This window comes from Dunckerocampus dactyliophorus, chromosome 7 (genome assembly GCF_027744805.1).
Source record: "Dunckerocampus dactyliophorus isolate RoL2022-P2 chromosome 7, RoL_Ddac_1.1, whole genome shotgun sequence".
Lineage (NCBI taxonomy): Eukaryota > Metazoa > Chordata > Actinopteri > Syngnathiformes > Syngnathidae > Dunckerocampus > Dunckerocampus dactyliophorus.
The window spans coordinates 21,717,764-21,741,617 of record NC_072825.1 but is presented as its reverse complement, the minus strand read 5'-3'; the positions used below and the strand labels follow the sequence as shown (position 1 = coordinate 21,741,617).

At 42.9% G+C, this 23,854-nt stretch overlaps 1 protein-coding gene across 1 annotated transcript in view; it reads right to left on the bottom strand.

Moving 5' to 3' along the window:
* The window catches only part of nphs1 (NPHS1 adhesion molecule, nephrin), a 60,724-nt gene extending 37,489 nt beyond the window's left edge, over window positions 1-23,235 (bottom strand). Inside the window, 3 exon segments of the mRNA XM_054782095.1 lie at window positions 11,178-11,300; window positions 17,560-17,775; window positions 23,172-23,235. Coding sequence (XP_054638070.1) covers window positions 11,178-11,300; window positions 17,560-17,775; window positions 23,172-23,235 — 403 coding nt within the window.
* Between the last annotated feature and the right edge of the window lie 619 nt (window positions 23,236-23,854).

Genomic DNA, 23,854 nt, shown 5'->3' with positions numbered 1-23,854 from the left:
GCGCCGCACGTACGATGGCGCTGGCCTTTTAACCGCCGCAAATGACAATTGGCTGCAGCTGTCCGGCCACCAAGCGTGAAGTGGCTGTCTCCGCCACCACGCAGGAAGTACAGCTCTCCAAAATAAAGGCGCAGGACAGGTGTCCTGTGAAACCTAACAGTACCTCCCCCCCACGGAACGGATGCCAGATGTTCCGAAGGTCCACGAAATCCAGGGTGGGTGGAGGGAGGATCGGCGGAAGGTTGCCGGGCTTGCACACGCCCCACCATGGGACAAACGGCGAAGCCAGACCATCCTCTCCACTGCCCGCGAGAAGGTGTCCGGTGGCGACGCGGGGTCGCACGACGGTGCAGCCGGCGAGCTTAGCAGACGAGGAATTCCCGTGAAAGAGTGGGGCAGCCGGGTCCGCGGCGACGAAGTGGGAGGCGGCCGGGTCCGCATGATGGCTTGCTCACGACCGAAGGAGGAGAAGGAGTCGCGGCGGACGAAGCCTTGCTCTCGGCTGACAGAACAGCCGCGGAGGACGAAGGCTTACTCTCGGCTGGAGGAGGAGAAGGAGTCCCGGTGGACGAAGGCTTGCTCTCAGCCAGAGGAAGGGGCGCTGCGGCGGAAGAGGGCTTACTCTCGGCCGAGGAAAAGGTTGCGCCGGAATCCGGAGGCAGCTGTGCGGCTAGGAACGCACAGCCGACCGTAGCCCCCCCCCCCCGAAGGGACGGAACCCAGGCGTCTCCAGAAGGGTGGAGAAGGGGCTGGAGGTGGGCCTTGCGTCCGGTCGCCTGGCCGAGAGCGACGCTGGTCCTCAGCTCCCGGAGGCGCTCCTTGAGCCCGCCAGGTGCCCTGTAGTCCTGCAGCATATGCTCGCAACAAGCGGCCATCTCCGCAATGCTGCAGTGCACTGTCAGGTTTGGCTGGTTCATTCTGTTACGTTCTGGTTGGTCTGGAGCTGTAGGAAGCTTGACCCCCGGTGTGCAGAGACGAGGCGTTTGGCGTGCAAACAAAAAAGTCTTTAATTGTACAGGTGCAGGGATAAACAAAAAGGGACAGAGGAAAAGCTCTGTGACAAAAGGTGCAGATAGTCCAGATAGTAGTGGATAGTCTTCCAGAGAAGTGAGCGGCGAGTGTGATGTATTTTATTGAATATGTTATGTTTTTGTCACGTGGGCTGTCAAAAATAGCGCATTAACGGCGGTTAATAATTAATTTAACTAATGACATTAAAACCTTTAGTGTAATTTACGCATACGCATCATGGCAAGCCACGCTTCTCTGTTAGGACGACAGACGGAGGTGCAGTCCAGCACACAGAGTCTGATGCTCTTTTATAACTTTATTCTGACCTGAACACATCAACGGCAGTGCAATTCCAACACCATATATGTATCTCCAACTCATAATCACAACACTTCCTTGTCACTAGACGACTGTGAGGTAATTTAATAAAAGTTAAAAAAATCTTTCTCTGTACTAAATATACCATAAATATACAACGTTGACACCTGCGGCCTATAGACAGGTGTGGCCTATCCATACAGCCATCTTCTATGCCGCTTATCCTCAGCATTGCGGGTATGCTGGAGCCTATCCCAGCCGACTTAAGGCGAGACGGGTACACCCTGGACTGGTCGCCAGCCAATCCCAGGGCACATATAGACACACAACAATTCAGTCACATTCATACCTATGGACAATTTAGAGTCGCCACTTAACCTAAAATGCATATTTTTGGAATGTGGGAGGAAACCGGAGTACCCGGAGAACATTCTAACTCCACACAGCGATGCCCAACAGAGATTCGAACCCAGGTCTTCCCAATCTCCTGACTGTGTGGCCAGCATGCTCGTCACTAGGCCGCGGTGCAGCCCAGGTATGGCCTATATACAGTACAAATCTATTTTCGCTTGAAATTTTGTGGATGCGGCTTTATAGTCAGGTGCACTCAATAGTCTGGAAATTACGGTACATTGAGAAGATTGCAAATGGATTGTTCAGGCTGTGATCAAGTCAATGCTCTGATAATACAATAACCTGGATGAATGAGAATATTCACAAAGATATACAGTAGTCTTGGCCCAAAAATATTGGCATGCCAAAGATGCTAGCCATGTTTAGCCATGGCTGTATAAATTAGGTCGATTTGGTTGTATTCCATACAGGCATGGCCAGAAACATTGGCATCTTTGACCAAAACATTAGCATGTTTGGCATGCCAATATTTTTGGTCATGACTGTATGTAGAGAAGAGTCTTTACAGTTGGCATGAGTGATTTACCCCCGTGAGGTTTTACATGCTGTTGTTGTTAGAATACAAATTATGAACAAGAAGAGAATGTAAGAGATGAAATAGTGATGAAACCAGTCCAACGCTAATCCATCATGGCAAACACCAAACACTTCTCAGATCGCCCCCAAGCCAAATATGTGCTTTCTGGACTGATCAAAGCTCCCTTCACTTCTCTACTGTCATAGTCGACCGTCCTTTTATTTGACCATAAATAGCCATTCCAGGAGGGGGACAAAAATTAACACAAGAGACCTAAAAGTATTTGGCGGTACACTGACAAATCTGTCACAAACAAATCATGAAAGTCCTCTATTGATAGATGTGTCACTCTTTACCGAGACTTTTGACTTTCTCAAACTGAAAGCTGTGCCAGCTTTTGGTGCGTTTGGAAAAGTATCCATGTTAGATTAAGTGAAAACGCCAATGAATGAGTAGCGAGCTGTTCAATTCCTCCACTATTGTGTGCTTAAACAGCAGGACCACAGCAGCAGGAGTAGCCAGCCTTCACTGGTGGACATATGAAATCCACCTTCGGCCACAAGGAGGTGCTGTTGCTGTGCACAGCGTGGATCAGTGAACTCCTCGCTGCTATTGAGACAGATGAGATGTGGCTTCGGTCTCAAACTGATTTAAAAGAAGCAATTGAATCTGTGTGGACTGTGATGGGTTACCCAGAGCACTGCAGAGGCGCATGTTGAAATAATGAGATGCATTTGTTTGCCCCCCCAACCCACACACAAACGCTCTTCCCGGAGAAGATGACTGGGCCATGCATCTATTGACAATCCCTTCGCTCTCAATCTACTCAGGCCTGGTCCATTCGCATATCACTTGTTGTGCTGCAGCAGCATCTGGCAGCCTAACAAATCCTAAAATAAGAATAATGATATGTACGCAAATGAGGCAGGCAGGTATCTAATTTCTCCCTCGCCTGCTGCCTCATTCTTCTTATCTGTTTCTCACTCCATCATGTCTCTGGAGGTACAATCCCCACTGCCCCCCACCCACCTTCCCGTCTTTTCTCAACGCTATCCTTCTTGACCACTGCAGCTAAACTGCACAAGCATGGAAAGTGTGTTCCAGCTCAGGCTGGAAATTACAGCCCCTCCATCCATCACATCCACTCAGGCAAACCATGTGGCCTAATCAGCCCAGTCAGGATGAACTTAGGTGCGCGCACACGTTTGTACAAATGTGATAGCACAAGAGCTCACATCCTGTTCAATTTAGAAGACTCAGAGCAAATAAGAGCAAGCAAACATGCTGTTTTTTAATTAACTCTTTCTCCCCCTTCATTGTCAACTTGTCTGTCTGCTTTTCTTTTTTTTATGTGATTGCCCTCTTTCTCTCTGCTCTTCTATTAAGGCTCACATGTGAGCACAAAATAGGGAGGCATGCAAAGTATGCTCAGATGAGAAACAGTGAGCCGCAAAATTCAATTCATTACACAAATACAGACGGATGGATAGATAAGGCAGATAAGAAGCAGATTAACAGGCACACATCAGTATGCATAAGCAGCTTTTTTTTCTCCATGCAAATCTTTTGTCCCTTTCACATACAGACGCACTCGCTTTTCTCTTTTCTCCACACAAACACACAAAGATAAACTCAAGTGGACAGCGCAAGCACAAATAATCACGCTGACAGTCAAATGTATGTGCGCACAGGCTCCATTTGTTCTGCTTTATTCTAAAAGCAGCCACCAGCATGTCAAGCTCATTTCCTTGAAAAAATATTAGAGGAGGATCAGACGGTAATGCGGCTTCCATAAATATAATATGTTGAATTAAGGGAAATAATGAAGAACAGAAGATCTCAAGAGCTGACAGACGCTCATGGCTTTTAGTCAAGGAGAAACCACTCACGCATGTGCAGAAGTGTGTTTACTCTCACACACATATGTCCACTAATTGACACACGTACACAAACAGGTCTCAGGCAATAAAAGAGTCTTACTCAGAGACAGAAAAGTAATCATACCCCAAATACATTAGTGCTATTTCCATGCGGAACAGATTGCATTAAATTGCAATATCATATACTATAATAACAAATAATCCAGAAAATAAAGTTGGGACAACTGACTACTTCATCTTGGTGAAGTCAGAGTAAGAAACTTTGAGTCTTTCAGCTCTCTTTCCCACTTGTCTGAGTTGGAAGTTTCCAGGTGCAGGGTTTCTGGGGAGCAGCGTACAGCCACCCCTCCATCTTCCATACCATTTGTCGCAGGTGAGCTGGAGCCTGTCCATCGAGCAAGAGGCAGGGTACACCTTGGACTGCTTGCCAGCCAATCACAGGACACATATAGACAAACAACCATGCACACTCACATTCACATGGACAATTTCATCTCCAGTTAACTGCATGTTTTTGGGATGTGGGAGGAAGCCGGAGAAAAACCAACACACGCACGGGAAAACTTGCAAATTCCACACAGAGATGCCCAAACGGAGATTCCAACCCTCAGTCTCCTGACTGTGAGGCCAACAAGCGAATCACTAGTGCACCATACCGCGGGACCAACATACATTACATTCCAATTCCCCAGCTTCTTTGCTCCAGATTTTGGGGTAGCGCTCATTCAGAGGTAACTACAGTCAAACATTGTTTTTTGTTTTCGTATGATTTAGTTTTTGTCAGGTTTTTGCCAACATTTTTTGTATGTTTTTTTGTTTCAGTGCGACTGCTAACATAAAGTTGCGAGTGCCAGCAATTACTGATCAGTCTGCATCAACAGTAAGTTCCATCCATGCATCATTTATAATTAGTTTGCATTGTTTTTTGCATATAAAACTATAATTATACTCTATAAAATGTATTTTTTGTTAAAAATATTTGAATGTCTAGACCATATTAATTGGATTTACATTATTTCCTATGGGAAAAATTACCTTGGTTTTCGCATGTTTCAGTTTTCGTCTGACCTTTTGGAATAAATTCATTACAAAAGGTACCACTGTATTTTAGAATGGACTACAGTTAAACGGTTTAAGCCAGGGGTTTTCAAGGTGTGATCCTCTGGGATGTGCCAAAAGACACGGCAGCTTGAGAAAAATAAAGAAAAATCTATTTTTCAAACCTGCTAAGCTAACTTCAGTTATGACAAAGGCCAAATGAAATTATTATTCGTTCCTAGTATGTAGAGTAAACCGAGTCTGCTCCAGAAAAGCATTTTTTTGGGGCGTAGGTAAGGCTCCAGCCTGTTATATTCTCTGAGGGGAGGTTTCCTGTGCTACTTACTTTGAAAACCCCTTGTCGCAACAGATGAATAAGGAAAATAACTATTTACCCATCTTAAAAGCACAAACAAGATGTTCCATCTAATGCGCAGCCTTTCATCGCATGACATAACAGAATTCACGTCCTATTGTACACACTCAACGCGTAACGGTTCTTCATATGTACGCTATAGTTCGACACAATGTCCTCTAGTGGGGTTATATATTGGGCAACTGTCTGATCTTTTTGTGAACACAGATGAATAAAGTCACCATGCTCTATGTTGCTGGTGCCCCCATTTATAAGTTGTTCCATAATTCATAACAGGGAATCCTGAATGAAGGCTCATTATATTCTCTTCGAGTGCTAAACTCATTAGCTGCTGCTTGGTAAGAAGGAAAAAAAACATCATATCCAGGGTTCCTAAAATGTCCTCTAACCCACAACGAACATTGATAATAAGCTTACACATACGGGGACATCCATATCTCCATAAGGCACAAATATGGCAACTGGATGAGTAAGAGCCTAAAAGCAGAGCATGTGAAAAAAATATTTTCAAGAGACATCTGTACATCCTTGAAATGCTCCGAGGGAGAGAGTTGTTTATTAATTGGATTAAATGCTCAGGCGAATGGTATGAACCGCAACACAGGATGCATCAGGTATGTGATTGGCACTGTGCAGGGGAACTTTTAGCAGAGGAGAGGGTGAGGGGAGTGCTCATTGGAGGGGCTAGAGGTTGTTATTGTCATGGATTACTCACTGCCACTTGATGTGCCTATTGCAGTAATCCTCCACCTAAGCACTACAGGAAGGCAAAAACACACAGGAGTTATGTTTCCAATGGAAATGCCTTGAAAACATCACTTAGTAAGCCTATGGACAGGGCTTATTGACATTTTTGCCAGCTATTTATTGCCTGTGGTGATCTATCTTGAATTAGCGAGTCATGATGCCACTCCCGCTGACCCAGGAATCCAATTATACAACCAGCAATTCCCTTGTTTTGTTTTCACACTCCACCCCTCCCTGCTGCTGCATCTCCTCATAAAGAGTTTATAGTGTTTTGATTTGATGCAGGGCTTGATGGGCGACGGCCATGGTTGAGCGGCCAGTGGTGTTGGGCCTTGAGAGCTGTAGTTCAGTGACGGAGAAGGCCATGGGGAACTCATCAGAGACGGTGCCTTCTAAAGGACGCAGAGTTTCCAGTCCCAGTTCAGCACTAACAGGAGATTGAATTCATCAGCTCATTATCAAGGCCCCGATTAGTCATGTATTTTGAATCAGTTGAGTTGGTGACGCAGAACAAACGACCCTTTAGGAGCAAGGCTGTACGGTACATTTTTAAGTCGCTCCCCTCACACTTTTGCCCTTCATAAACAGCACAGCTGCAACTGTCCATCCTCGACAATCCACAGCTGGGGAGTTCCCAAGACGCCCAACTAAAAACACCAGAGAACCACAGAAGTGTGGAGAGGATTTTAAACGGAGCATCACGGGAAAACAGAGCAGCTGTTGGGTTTTCAGTCCTCGTAAATACATCTACCAACAATGCCTGAAGCAACCAGCCATCCATTTTCAATAGCGCTTATCCTGTTCAGGGTCATGGGGAAGCTGAAGCCTATCCCATCTGACAAAAAGTGAGAATCACCTTGGACTGATAACCAGTCAGTCATTGGACTGACACAGAGAGACACGTGTTAGCATACTGTACTTATTTTCTTGGATGGCCGAGAGAGAACCCACGCAAGCACAGAAGGAACATGTAATCTCCATCTAACCTTCCATCTATCTACTTGTCCCTCCACCTGTCTGCCCACCCGCTGGTGCATCTATTTATCCATTCACCCCCAGTCCAACCGACATAGAGATAGTTTAGACTACCCTGAGAACATGCAAACGACACACAGAAAGGCCGGAGATGAGATTCAAAAGCAGAAGTTTTCTGCTAAAGGCAAGGTTGCTCATCACTTTCCCACTGTGCTGCCCCTAACGTAACATGAGCACAATTTTTAACATACTTTGCCCTTTTTGACCAAGTTGAAAAGCAGTTGATTTGCAGTGTGTGGGAGCCAGGCCTGCTGAGGCTGCAGGTGTAGGCCTGCTGAAGGACATGGGACATAACATAACAGTCATTCAAAGGGAGATGTCTACGGTCTATAAGTATGCCTCTTTATATTCCACACGGCCGCCACATCTCTCCCATCGGCCCATTGATGTCAGGAAAATGTGTTCTTTTCCCAGGAGGAGTAGGAGGAGGGAGTGAGGCAGCTAGAATCGCCACGGCAACACCACCCCCCTCCACCACTCTGAAATAAGCCCTATCCATAGCCAGCAAAGCCTGGAAGCGAGGCAGCGGGGGAGAAATGGGAACTGGGAGTTAAATAAATGAGCTGGGCCTAGACAAGAAAGACTCGCTTAGAGTTTTTTTCCTTGCCACATCTGGGCTTGCTCCCACAAGTACAAGGGGCAGGTGATGGAGGTGTTGTTATAAGCCAAATAACAGGTGGTCCAATGCTATTGCATATTTACATCATGGGAAGTTTGCAATCACTTTGCTATGATTTATTATTATGGACGGGCAAAGGGATGGATTGCCCCGAGGCAGCTAGGGAAAGCAGGATATACTCATACTATTTCATAGCGAATGAAGAAGTGCTTCTTAAGGAAATGAAAAATAATAAAAGTGACTGTCTCCACAGTTCATAGCAGATAGAGTGCAGGAATTTTACACTTGAACGTCACAGAGCTGTCAACATAGTGGTCGTAGATATTTATGATGGTCGCTAAGTTTGTTGGTGGTGGATAATTTGCTGTTCTAGCTAATGCAGCTAACAGAATGACCTAAAAAGTACGCAACAGGGGTGTGCAAAGTTTTCCCACCGACGGCCGCATCCTGGAAAATCAAAGGATTCGGGGACCAGTTGGATATTTTTATACATTCGTCTCTCATTCATTGCAGTTAAATTGTTCCAGACCTGACTGTGATAAGTGAATTTCTGTGAAGAAGGATACATTATTAATAAAGAAATTATTTGTAGGTAGAGCAGGGGTGTCCAAACTTTTTCCACCGAGTGCCGCATACTGAAAAGTAAAAGGATGTGGGGCCACTTTGATATTTGTATATACAGACCTGATCAAAATCTTAAGACCAGTTGAAAAATTGCTAGAATTTGCATTTTGCACATTTGGATCTTATTGAGTTTGTAACTAGAGCTAGAAGGGGGATTGAGACAAAAAGCTCTTTGAAAAAGTAGGTTATTGAAAACAACAATTAAACAGAAATAGGCAGTTTATCAGCTGATCAAAGGTTTAAGACCATCGCTCAAAAAATTCTCGGTAGGACTCAGTAATGAGTAGCTCCACCGTTCTTGTTAATCACTTCAAAAATTAATTTGGGCATGCTTGATGCGAGTGTTTCCAGGAGGCTAGTGGGAACATTGCTCCAAGTGGTGAAGATGGCTTCATGAAGGGCATCAACTATCTGGACCTGATGACCATTTTTATAAACTTCCCTTGCCATCCATCCCCAAATGTTCTCTATGGGATTTAAATGAGGGGAACATGCAGGATGGTCCAAAAGAGTGATGTTATTCTCCCTGAAGAAGTCCTTGGTCAAGTGAGCATTGTGAACTGCAGCATTGTCCTGTTGAAAAACCCAGCTGTTACCACACAGACGAGGACCCTCAGTCATGAGGGATGCCCGCTGCAACATCTGCACGAAAGCAGCTGCCGTTTGACGACCCCACACCACCTGAAGTTCCAGTGTTCCACTGAATGAAAGAGCACCCCAGACCATGAAGGACCCCCCTCCACTGTGTCAGGTAGAAAACATCTCAGGTGGGATCTCCTTGTCATGCCAGTAACGTTGGAAGCCATCTGGACCGTCAAGGTTACATTTTTTCTCATCAGAGAATAAAACTTTCAATGTCCCATGTTTGATGCTCCTTGGCAAAGTCTAAACGGGTAGTTTTGTGGCGTTGAAGGAGACGAAGTCTTTGAATTTGTTTTTTGTTTTTTAAACCCTTTTACCAGAACATTAACAAAATGCTCGTATCCACAACTCACATTTTGTGTTTCAGGATCCATTTCTTTCTAGTGTTCTCGCATTATCAACTGAAAACCTGAATGAAAAGCATGCTTGCAGGCGTCTCATACGGTCATGGGGGGCTCACTTTGGTGACCCATAGGCTATACGATATGAAAGGGGAACCATAAAATGTAGACAAAAACATATTTGACTTACTTTTTCAAAAAGACTGGTGAAACTTCGTATCAGGCGGCTTCTTTAATAAGAATATGTGAGATCAGCTCGAGTGCACTCCAGCAGGACCCCCAGCCAGTCCGATGAATCCAATCCCTTTTCGGGCTACCCGCCTTACGGGCGCCACACACGTGCAGGCGACGAGCCGCAGCTGCCCGTCGCCTGCCTGTCGGCGGCGGTCGGCTATCGCCAGCAGCACTGGTGGGCGACGCAGTCACAGCAAATTTTTATAATGTATCTATAAAGCTTTGTGTTATTATTCATTATTTGTATCAGCATTTCAGCCTTTTGAACAACTCGCTGCAGATGGATCACTGTCACAGACGTCGAGATATACAGTAACTGAAGTGGCAACGATGCCATGACATCGTAAAAGGTGATAGTGATAACTAACCGCCCATTTAGAATGCTCTGATGTCATGCCCAACAGCCCTCGGGGGGCATATTTGCATGGTATTTAGGAATTGCATGATATGCTGTAATGTGGCCTCAATTAAGTTCTTTAATTGGGGTTTCAACCGAGTGCCAGCATTACCAAACTCTCAATTTCTGAGGTTATGAACAATGTAAAGTGAATTAATTTGTTCCTTGTAATGTTTTAAGTGACATTTTAACATTCTTCCCTGTCACTGAGCAGCCAGATCATTTTCTCTGTTACAGGAAGTTTCTGATTTGATGATTATGTAAGAAGGTGTAAGAAGGAGAGGTTCCGCAGGTCCTTCATACCGACTGCTGTCACCACCTGAACCATGTTGTATTCACTATGTCACTATGCATTCTTTACTTGTGTATCTTGCTTGCTGCTGTAACAAGTGAATTTCCCTGCTGTGGGATTAATAAAGTACTACTACTACTATCATCACACTTTGCCATGACTGGCAACCTTATGTTCTGGGATTGCAAAAAAAAACACAGAAATGCCAAAGGAAAAGCAAAAAAAAAAAAAAATCACATTTGGTAACTCCAAAAGTGTCCGTATAAGTTTTATTTGACTTGTGAAGCATGCTTTTTGAGATACTACTCAGTGATGTTCCACTTTATGGCCTAATTGACAGTTTTCCCTTCCATTTAAAAATGTGGGAGCAGGAAAGAGTTTGTGTTGTGGAAGAGGATTAGCTGTAATGTAAATATGAGTTCTATAGCAAAAAAAGAAACTAAATTCAGTGGCTTATCTTAGGTGTATCCTGCTTCAGTGTGAATACAACACGTTATCTTAAGCCATGTTGAGCTTGTTATCAGGAGAAATGAATATTGAACAGCTCTCTAAGCTGATTTCCAGTCAGGAGATTCAATGTGTTAGTGGAGTACAGAGCCTGCCCTCTCAATGCTCCATCCATCATTTTGTTGTTGTAACAAACTCAATGTTGACAAGAGGCCAGATTCCAAACGTTGGAAAATGCTGTTTACTTTGTAAGTCAACCCAGCAGGTGGTGGAGATGATTGCACCACTGCTCTCAGACAGGCCTGCTCGACACTCAAAGGAGGTGTCATCTTCCAGCTGAGTATTCTCAATCTGGAGATGGTATTGGCCTAGAATAGACGGAGAGATTCATTAGTTCTGTGTCACACTGTGTTGTGATATGGACACTAAACACATGTAAATTATTCCTATTGCTCCTCTTTTTGGGTCAATCTGTCAACTCGTGAGCGAGGAGAATGAACTGCACAATCAATTTGTACAACGACAGTCGAGACTTTTTATTCCAGAGCAGAAATGTAACATGCAACTTAAGTGTGGGGCTGGTTTGATATTTTAAAAATAGACTTTCATTTCTGTAGAATGGAAACATCTCACTTGGTGAAGACCTACTTGAACAGAAAATTTTGGTGTCACTTAACGAAAATGGTACTCATAATGAATCTGTTCAACACAATCACGAAGTGCTTGATCATTCAGCAACAGTAGTAGCAGCCCTGTTTGACAAATAAAAGGACCTGCTGCTTTTCTTGGTACTAATTAATGTAGCTCATGATCACACTCTGTACTCTATATTTAAATATATTTTCTATTTATTTATTTGAACGCTTCTTATTCTTCCTGTTTTCCTTTAATCACTTCATAAGCCATCTATCTCTTGTTACAAATTATCCATTATTTTGTCAACATTTAAACACAGGAAGTGAACACACGGAAAAGCGGTATGGTTAAGTCTCAGGAGTCCTCGCTGTGCGACCTCGGAAAAGTGGAAATGCAGGCGCAGCTTAATAAATGGTGTAGCATGATGACGCAGTCACACAGACACCCCCTTTCACCCGTAAGTGCAGACTTCAAACTACCAACAAGTCTTGGTGAAAACGGGTTAAGTAAAACCAGTTATTTCTCATTTGTACGCGCTTCGGTCGCAGGACGAAACTTTTTCTTTCAAAGTAAAAGTAAAGCAATGAAACGTGACATCACCTTCCTATTGGTGGGGAAAAAAATCAGCTGTTTGGTTGCAGAGGGAATGGTGATGCAAAGACACACAAAATGACATTGAAAGGTCAACATGCACCTGACTTTTTCCGCTGGATGATCAATGATGTTATATTCAGCTTTCTTGAGGTTGACAATTTTTTTTTATAGTTAGTAAATAGCAACTGCCTGAGGCCTTGCGTGGTCTGACTGCACAACACTGGTTAATACACGATGTCAAATTGACAAAAATAACAGTCGCTCATGTACACTGAGGTCGTACCGAAACAAGACAACCAACCATGGCAAAATAAACAGTTTTTAAGGTGAGGTATAAAGTTAAACACAAAAGTGTGGTGTAAAAACACTGAAGACTACCAGGACTCCAAAGTGTTAAATAAGCTCTGCTTCTTTCTACTTCTCTTCTGTCATGTTGAATTGTAAAGTGTAAACATGTAATGTTCCTCAATGTAACTTGAGGAACATTTCCAACATTTAAACCATTACCATAGTAATTACCTTTCTTTTAGTAAGAAAGAGCTGGTGGCAGCTAATGGTAACCACAGACTGTGGTAATTAATTGTTTATTAATGGTTTAGAAAGCAACTTAACTAATAAATAAACCACCATTTGTAAAGACAGGCACCTTGCAAAATGCAGCCAGAAGTTTTACTGACATGCACGACGGCGCCTACGCATAGCAGATATATTTTATTTCGGAATTAATTTCCAGAACGGTAAATGAAATCCAATCTGTGATTCACAACACCGAGTGAATAAACTGTCTATTAACTGAAGCCAGGCGGAGCCCCTCTCTAAGTATCTCTCATCTGATAGCCTGGCACGCCAACAAGCCATGATTTGTTTGATGCATTGCCAAAACCTGTGGGGATTAGATGGTGCGCAGTGTGGCTTGCGGAGCTCCTGACTCTCTGGCTGGCAGCCTGCTAACATGTGCAAAAGATGCATTTTGGTCTGACAAACATACTAACCTGGAATGCATATGTCAACTAAGCTGGCAAGATAATTAATGCCAACCAGAAGCAATTTTCACATCTAAGTCATCATCGGGTGCAGAGAGAGAGAGAGAGTGAGGGAGAAGGTATTAATCATATTCCTCTTTCCTAAATTACTCACAAATAGTGCAATCAAGTTGTAGGCTGTGTGTATTTATAGCAGGGTAGATGGCGGATGGCTGCAACGCAATTTGCTCATTTGTCCATTAGTCTGTATTTATATGGGCGAGGGCCTTCACATTTTGGAGATACAGTATATCTTCATGGCCACTATGTCTGCTCCTGGAGAATTTATTGTTGCAGAGTGCACACATAGAACCGCGCATACGCTGCAGTAGTTACGACGACGAATTCTGGCGTCTTTTTAGTGTCGCCATAATCAAATGGTGCGACTAGCGACCTCTCACCCAATGTCATCTGGGATTGGCTCCAACCTCCAGTGGCTTTAAACGATTAGTGCAATACATAATGGATGAGAACAGATACTGCTCATTTTCAGGGCACCTCACAGTATTTTAACAGCCATTACCATTCCATAATAATGAAAAAAAAGCAATGTATGGGACATTTAAATTAGGGCTGTCAAAAACAGCGGTAACTAAATAATTTAATTAATCACGTTCAAGCCACATCTCTCTTTCCATTCATTCCATTCCATTTTCCTCCGCTTATCCGGGTCCGGGTCGCAGGGGCAGCAGTCTTAGTAGGGAAGCCCAGACTTCCCGGTCCCCGACCACCTCCTCCAGCTCCAATAGGAGGACACCAAGGCCAGCTGTGAGACATAATCCCTCCAGCGTGTCCTAGGTTTTCCCCGGGGCCGTCTCCCGGCTGGGCATGCCCGTAACACCTCACCAGGGAGGCGTCCGGGAGGCATCCGGACTAGATGCCCGAGCCACCTCAGCTGGCTCCTCTCGATGTGAAGGAGCAGCGGCTCTACTCTGAGCTCCTTCCGGATAACCGAGCTCCTCACCCTGTCTCTTAGGGTGAGTCCCGCCACCCTACGAAGAAAACTCATCTCTCTTTTATGATGGCAAAACAAGACACAGTGGCATCACCACAGCGTCACGCACTCTGACGCTCTTTTTTTGTTACTTTATTCTGATCCGAGCACATCAATAGCGCTGCAAATCCAACCCAAATTATCCAACAAACACGTCTTTCCATACATCGTTGGACCTCGCGTGAGGTGCATTCACAGACGCTCCGAACATCACAACATCTTTATTATGCGTGTGTGTGTGGACTGAATAAACAGAAAAAGATGTGGCTATTCTTATCACTCAATTTGTAACTCTTAAAGCGAAAGTACAATTTGCTGCATTTCAGTACGCTCGAAAATCCTAGAAGTACACTTCAAACGGGAATTCAACGTAACATGTTGTCTTTGAACGTAAGTCCTCATTGCTCGTAATAACACGGTTAAAGTGTCATTCAAATATTCCGCTACTATTAAAGGAAAACTGCACTTTTTTGGGAATTTTGTCCATCATCCACAATCCTTATGTGAGCCATGAACACACGTCTTTCTCTTTTCTGTGCGTACTACAGATATGAAAACAGAAAAAGAGACAGCTCATTACTGCACGTACGAGAAACACTTATTCTGTCTATAAGCCTTCTGCAAAAAACTCCAAAAAGCGCCAACAATGCTCCATTTACATATAATGTGACGTGCATATCACCCAACCTACAGCGATATTGTTATTCTTATAATTATGAACATTGTTACGCCGATCGACCTACGTTACTGGCACATTGACACTTCTAGTCAGAACACACCGCCTAGCTACTAGCCGGCTAGCGACTATAGCTTCACTACAGACTCGCCCGCGGCGCGTCCAGCTCACAACGCCTCAGACCACTACCAAAAAGGTAAAGCTACATATTTGAGTTGACACCACTGCTGCTGTGTTTTTATTTCTGAGTTTGGAAAGGTTAAAGCAAGCTGTGGGCGTTCGTTTTTATATTGCTATGTGAAATCAATGCGCTAAGGAAGGAATTCCGGTAATGCTTAAAAGGACCAAAATACACAAAATACTGTTATGTTCGGCGGGCGCTGGACCCCAAATGCAGAGGCGGGAGGCAGGTGAACAGGTGAGCAAGTCTTTAATTAAATATAGGCTGAACAAAAGGCGATGGTGCGGGAGTCAAGGGGCTGAACAAAAGGGCACCATGAAGGAAGCACTTGAAAGAGCTGAGGGAGTTCTTGCCTGGGGGAGCCGGGAGTACTGGGCACACCTCCTGGGAGACACTGAGCACGCTGGACTTCAGGTTTGGGGAATGAGGAGTCTGCCAGAACTGTAAGAAGAAGACAAAGTCCAAAGAGCCAGAATGACTGTCCGTGTGCGTGGCACAAACCATTTGGGAATTATCCAGCGTCTCCCAGGTGCCATCCATCCGCTTAAAAGGATGTGCTGGCTCATCAGAGGCAGGTGCGCCCAGTAGTCCCGCCTCCAGCCGGAGAGAGGGCACCTGAAACGGGAAAGCACACGCCCAGGAGAAGGCAGGGAAACACAGGCGGCAGGGACAGGAAGTGAACCCTGACAAATACTGTATTACATGTTATCCTGAATGTACCTGTTACTACATGGTTACAGCATGGTTTTTTTTAGTGGTCTTTGTAGGCGACGTAGGTGAATCCCATTACGTGCAGTAATGAGCTCTCTCTTTTTATCTGTTTTTATATCTTTAGAACGCACAGACAAGAGAAAGGCATATTTGTTCATGTCTTAATAAGTGTTGTGGATAATGGGTGCAATTCCCCCCAAAAAGTGCAGTTTTCCTTTAAAGAGACCAGTGTTAAGCAAGTACATTTTCAGACATATATACTACATAATTGTGTCCTGCCATTTATCTTTTTGTTCATTAAATACAGTAAAAATGGGTATATGTCAGACATAGTTGTAAATGGTGATGGTGATTAATTTATTTAATAACTGCGTCTAATCTGATTAAGCAATTTAATCATTTGACTATATATAGTGCACTGCAGCGAAACCTGCTCATCAGCCTTCATCAATTCACATTTACATTAGTGCGTAAGCCGGAGAAGATTGAGGGTGCTGCATTTACCTGAAGTAAATGCTGAAATCAGTGCCGCACGGCTCGTGCTTTTTTACGCATCACTAAATGTCACTGATGGCCCCAATCAGTGAAAACTGGTGGGATATCAAGTGCAGTCAAGTGTCATCTTAAATGATTTTGCTCCTTTCTCTAGAGTGTAAAGTGATTGTATACATCTGCGGCTTGTTTATTTGACTAGCAAAGCGCACCTGCACTCATGACGGCTTATTAATCAATAGAGTTTGTCACGACGTGTATGTGTGTGGTCTCTGTGTTTAGTTTTTATGGGTCTTACTTTCTCTTGCTGACATATGAGACCAAACACCTGCTGTTTTGCGTCTTTCATTTTCCTTACTGTTATTCACATTTGTTAATGCAACCTTTGGCGTGTGGGCGTACACTCTACAGTTAACCCCACGTGAATTTTAATTTGTTGAAAGTATTTTCTTTGGAAATGACAAAAAAAACATGTTATTACTGAAAAATATTCACTCTTTTATTTTTTTATTTTTTTTACAATTCAAAAATTATTCCTGTCCCAGACTTGACAATTTTGAAGATATGCATTAAAAATGTCATTTGGTTTGGTATTACATGTTAGTAGTAACTGGGGGGGGTAGATAATACGTACATCACTTTATTGATAACCAGGCTGGTAGTTTTAGAGGGTATATGTCAAACCATACAGCCCACATTATTTGCGGTGGTCTCCCATACTGTAGTACAGTGAAAAGCAGCTTGTGTGTGTGTGCGTGTGTGCGTATGCATGCTGCTCAGTGACAGTCAAAGGCATGCTTGGTGTTGTGATCACATGACCTCCTCAGACCCAGCTGCTCCCTGCACAGAGAGCAAATGGGCCATAAGGTAAGACTATTGTCTATGTTACATTATAGCGCTTTGAAGGCGTGGCAACAACGTCACTCGTCCACATGAATCTGGAGAGTGTTTGAATCTTAACTAAGGGTGTACTCACACTGATTAGCTTGAATAGCTTCATTTTGTTTTGCAAGTCTCAAGTAAGTCTCAAGTCTTTAATCCCAAGTCTCGAGTCAAGTCTCACGTAAAGACGTGCAAGTCCAAGTCAAGTCCCAACTCAAGACAAGACGGGCCGAGTTAGGTCCGTAGTCATCGTCATGGTCCTTGAATGGTAGATTGGAGGGAGACAACAATGGAAATGGAAGGAAAGCGGCATTTAATTGTCCCATACAATACTAAAATAAAATGCACCACTTGGTTATGCTAATAAATAGTGATGGTCAACTCATTGACTAAGTCATTTAATAGGATGCATCATGTAATGCTCAACCTTTCTCTTCACCCTGTGAGTATGTTTGTTTATCTCTCTTGGGGTTTCCAATCATGCCATAGCGTGGAAACCCTGGCAAACCTTAGTGAGGTCCCAGGAGGAGACCATCCTTCACCCACTGCACAGCCCCCGAGGCCCGCAGCACTTCACACTTTAACACAGCTGTTGCCCCCACACGCACAGTGAGGTTCCTGGGCTCTGACCTGAAGGCTTGCTGGGCCTGAGCGCCTGGAGACATGTAAAGGAGGAGAATGGAACAGCAGGATAAGGAAGGCGGGTGATGGTATTTAATGTAAATGGGTGAAGAACAAAAGGTGTTAGTGGAGAAATAAAAGGACTACATGACAAAACATGCACCACAGGGATGCAGTCTTGTGGTTTTGCGTCTGAGAAGCCTCCCCTCCTGTTGTGTCTACACACATTATTCATCCTGGCATATGTTTTATTGATGGCCAACTGCAGTGATACGGCCTTAGAAATGAGTCAATAAAGTAATTACTGCAAATTAAATCCCCTTCTGCCTTGCAGACAGGATACTGGTGCGAGGAAAAGGCATGGGGTATCACATATCTGCTTCACCTTAGTTTTTCTTCAATGTCGATGTCCCACCAGTTAATACCTCCTGGGAGGTGCAATCATTATCGCTTTAATCCCGCTTGTTTGTCATAGGTGTGGCTTGCCACCCTTCAACCGCACTCTCTTTAAATGACCTGCTGTGTGTTTGAGCGTGCACGGAGATCTTAAAGCAGACTACCCATGATCCTCAAACACTGCGGCTAGGATTATATGATTAGCAGTTTATGAATAAATTCAATTCAGGGATCCAAATACAAGCGCAAACTTCAATTAGCGCCCTGTATCATAGGTGCGGATCACATTTAAAGAGCGAACCCGCGGAGAGAGCCAGGCTGATTCTGTTAGGCTGCAGGAATCTTGACCTTGATTGGTGCAATGACCAAGTTGTTTGTGAAGTGCACGCTCTGTTGCATCTGACAACATGAGTGAGAGACACAGCTCGGAGATCAAGGCTGAACCAGTCACCTCACGTCAAATATGAAGGGCAAGATTGGCCCTAACACGGGATGCATACAAACAACCAAATACAGGCGTGCATTTGCATACAGTTTACATAAATGAATACGCAACTGTAATCTACAGTTGCTGCTGAAATGCTAATACAGAGGAGTAATGTGTTCAATAAAAACACGATATAGTACCATGTGTCAAATGCTTGATAAAGTGGGATTTAAAGGCGGTTTTAAGTAGATGAAGGGAAGTTCTTTCTTGCAACAACCATTTTAGAAACGCACAATTCAATACAATCAGGTAGTGAGGAGAAAAAAAAAAAAAATCCAGCAACACAAGCGAGCAGCTCATTAATCTTTGAGTGGGAGTCTGGAAATGGTGCATGAAATTAGCCTGTAATTGAAGCTAAAATATTAAATTATTATCATCAATCGTATTGTTCAAACAAATCATTTCACATGTTTTATGTTTTGTATACACCAGGCTTGAGTGCTATGGTGGTTAATGATAGCCAAAGGTAACGTTAGCCACCATAGAACTCAAGTTAACATTAAAAGGCCCTTAAAATGCAACATTTACTTTTTAATGATGTTATAAAGTGCCCTGAGAGTCCTCTGTCACTACCAAACATGAGAGAAATCTATCATCTCCCTCCCCTGTCGTGTATACAACCACTACTTCATCAAAGCCAGCTTTGTAAAAAAACTAAACAATAAATGGCTTTGCTACACATCTTAAAATACAGCAATCTGCCAACTATCCAGACGTCGGAGTTGTAAGTTGTATTATTTTGTTTTTCTTCCGTGAATAACCGAACATGATGTTGTTAAAACGTGAGTGTAATGTTAGCACTGTAGCGCACATACATGTAGCTATGCTGGTGTTGCTTACGTCTGTGTCCTCCTGTGCCACTCCTTAATGTTATGTTGTAGTATGTGACATATGGCATCTATTAACTTTGCCTAAGAGTTACAGTGTATATGTAAAAAGTGGATGACGTGCCTCTTGGAGCCACACACTCTGTCGGAGACACACACGTCATTAGCATTAAAGCTACAGACACACAAAACAACAATATTTAAAATAAATATTACATTTATTTTAATTAAATTTCTAAATATATAATAAATAAATGCAGTTCTTACTGCAGTCTACGGTGGCTAATCCTTCGAGTCAAAACACCATAAATATATTCTTACAAAAATAAAACAACGCAAAATGCAAATAAATCACTGGTTCAATCAGTGGCTTAAAAAACATATGAAAAAAAACGCAGAAGTGTACGTTCTTATTTCATAGCGTGGTGAATTGGAAGTGTTTTGGAATCGTCGAATTGCATAAGTTTCACTTCTGTTTCCCGGTCATGTGATTATCATTAGCAACTGTTGCTACGTGGCTGTTTTTCAGTGGAAAGTAAACGGTTTATACCACTTACCCTCGACCCCTGACTCGTTGTGAATGACATCTCCACATTTGGTGACGCTCTACGTGTGTAACATGTTGACCGACAGCAATGACAATGACAGTGCGGCAGTACTGGTGGAATGACGACACGGGTGCCTTCATCGAGGTCTGCCAGCTAGTGCTACTGTGCATGCATATACAAGGAAACATATTGTAAACGGAGTAAATCTTCTAAATGTGCATCCCTTTGAAAGAATGTTTCACGTGAGTGCAATGCTTTCACTTAATAATACTATATTACTGTATTTTGTCATTTACCGTATGTTTTAAGCTGCGAGGTGTACTGTCAATATGTGTTTGTTTATACTACAAGCGATTAAACAATGACATTTGCGACGTATTAGGTTATGATATTCATATTAACATGTCGAAAATGTAGTTAAATAGTGTTATTTGCATACACATTAGTTCAATAGCTGCAAAGCAATGTGAAATACACACTAAATGCAGATGCTTCAGTATGGAAAATTCTACGAGGGCACACGTCTTGTCACACCGGCGCTCTTTGATGCTAACGAGGCAGCTAACGCCACTGCCTCGCTGGACTTCCACTTTCTCTCATACCATAGGACGGTATGACGGATTATTTTAGCGTGTTTGAAACGGTGAGATTTTCATAGCGTGGTATACCTTGAAACCGGTAACCGGCCCATGCGTACTTCCCGCTATAATTTCCTATCGCTGTTAAGTTTTAATTCATACCCTCTTTAACTGTTAGCCTACATTTGGGCAGCTAAAAATTTCATTAGTCACACAGACAGACACAAAACAAGAAGTTACCTCACCAAGAGACCTATTTTTGTGTCTTATTTGTGGCCTCATTTTACCATGTTGCTCGCAGTCAGTCAGCCTGTCTGATGGTGATGTCTGAACACCAAAAGACTGCATGAATTATTACAAATGAAAGGGAATTTCAACTTTCAATGATCCCGTCATTACGCCTGGAGTCCACAATGGCTGCTGGCCTCTGGGTTTTCTTTAATTTTGGGGGGGGTTAGAGAGGAAGTTGGACAGGCTTAATGCCAAACTAATCTAATAGCCTGTTGGCATTGTCAACTAGTAAAAAAACAAAACAAAACACAAGTAACATGAGCAATATGTGTTCGCTAACAAAGATCATTTATGTCGGGGTCCCCATCCACTAGTTCACGGAATACTTTCAGAAGCAAAAAAAAAACAACAAGTAATAGACACTGATGTTTTAAAAAAGAAGAGTTTAGTAAATAACTACATCAACTTTTATGTAAATTAATAGCAATTAATAGCAAAAAGAAATGTATTTAGAAATGTATTAGACCCTATGTATTTAGGGTCAAAGTTCGGCGCACACGATCATGTCGCTCGCAAGCTCCAATGGCGAGTCAGTAGGGATGAGTCGTTAGGCGAGTACTCGTTACAGATAATGTAATTGTTGCTGAGTACGAGCATGAAACGAGTGCAGCTCGTCATTATTCATAATCGTGACGAAGGAAAATCCTCATTGGATAACTACTTATGTAGTCACTCTTCATGCTCTGTGATTGGCCAGTCACACACAGTGACCGCCCCTCCCTAATCAGATTCCCTACAGCCAGAGAGAGGAGTACGCAGTGCATTTGACAAAACAGAGTTGAAAATGGCTCGTTGGTCACTGCCTCCACGCCGGATGGGTTGTTTTTTTTAGGTTTTCCTCAGTTCCGCTCGTATCCAAAGTTACTTGGTAAACTTGTTTTGTTACGTACGTTGTGCATTTGACAAGACATAACTTTATGTAACTGTTGCGTCTGTCACTGCCAGTGTTTTTTTGTTGTCTGCTTGCTTCTAATTTGGCTGCTGATATAAAAAGTCAGTTGGAAAACTTGGAAAACAAGGCTGACAGATTAGTTCCCTGTTTGCCATCACTGGATGTTTGCACGAATCACCAATTTCACACAGATCATTAAAAAAATAATGAAATAATGAAGTCTTACAGATCACTTCCACACATACACAGCACACATGTAGCTGAATAATAAACTATAAATATAGCAACTTCTGATCAATCCATGTCAATTTCAGACTTACAATAATTTACCAATTTCCGGTTAAACCACTTCCAGTTTATGCCCCGCCCATTCCGAGTACAGATATGGACACAGATAATTTAGATGGGTGAACATCCCTAGTATATAGTGTATATCTAACAGCAGTTAGATATTAGGTGCACAATAACATCCATATTTCACTGTTGGTAACAGTACCAGCGTTTCAATGGTGGCTAACGTTTGAAATAATAATTCATTAGATTTAACTTGATTGGAGTCACGCCATTATTTTTACGGCGTTACTCCCAACATTGGTGACAGGATTGCTGTTTTTAAGACCTGCTGCAAAAATGCTAGTCAAAGATTCTCTCTGTAACATGAGCGCTCTGATGTTTTTAAGGACCAACAGCAAAAATGTAAAGCATAGACCATCTCTGACAGGAGCGATCTGCTGTTTTTAAGCACCTACTGCACACAAGCTCGTCAGTGATCCGTTATATGACAAGAGTGTTCTTCTGTTTTTAGGAATCTTCTGCAAAAAATATATATTTTTTTCCTTATCAGCCCTTCATTTCATTTGTGGGCTGTGCTGATGTCATTCAGGGACCGCACTCCGATGTCACGCATGATGACAATTAGAACTCCGAGTTTTGTTTGACTTCTGAGGCATATTTTTCCAAAAAATGTAGGTTATGTTCCAAGTTCTATTGGACCGTTTAAAATTTGAGGATCCACTGTATGAATGAGCCCAGTGTAATGATCTTTTATCACAAAGATTTGCTGAGAAAGAAAAGCACATACTGTATAAAGCAAAAAGGAGCAGAGTAAGCCAATTTAAGCAAAAGTCAACATGGCGTCTGAAACAAGATTATCACAATATCAGATGAATAGATAAGATTAAACAATTTATTTCAGCGGATTGTTGCAGGGTTGCAGCAGCAGTGTAGATGTGTGTTACTGAGGAAGAAGTCACTCCTGTAAAAACATTAGAAAACATGTGTTTGCAGAAATTCAATTAATGCCTTTATAAAGTCAAGGTTGCCACTGCTCAGGTGAGCGGAACAAGGATTTGACTTGAAAAGGCCACAGTTACCATAATGATAGCTCCGTGGTGACATTTGAGCCTCTTACCCCAGATGAGACACAGAAAGGGTAGCGCAGAGGGAGACACAATCCATGCTGACAAGAAGTCCATTTCACCACTGACACCTGACCTTCAACCATCCTGAAAAAAACAACGTGAAACATGACCTGTATGTTGTCTAATTAAAAAAAAAACCCACATAGGTTTCTTACAGACACTTGTACAACCACGCATTGTGGAAAGCAATTGACAAACTGACCTCTTGGTTCAAGGTTCTTTTATGACACCGCTGCTTTTTTTCAATACACTTCTTTGCTATGTAACATTTTCCAGACTGAATCCACCTGTCATGCCTCCAATAATGGAGCTTTCAACCAATACAAACAAAACATGGTACAATTGATTCTATTATGGCCAAAGCACGACTCAAACATTTGTCCTAGTGGCTTTCCTAATGAGTCACCATTAAGCCAATCTGACCGTAGCAGTAATCAAAAAATACACATGTAGTGCATCATAAATTAGGCCTACAAAAAAACTTCTGCAAAATCATGGCTAGTTGCTTCAAAAGGTATTTAATTATTATTAAATTAAACAGTATTAAAAGTACACCCATTCTGGAAAGTAAGTAGGTAAATAAGAAGGTAAGGTCTTTTATGCTCCAAGGGAGTATGAACTACATTCTAAGCCGAATGCCACAGCTGTTGGCAGCTACAGGCAGCTAATGTGG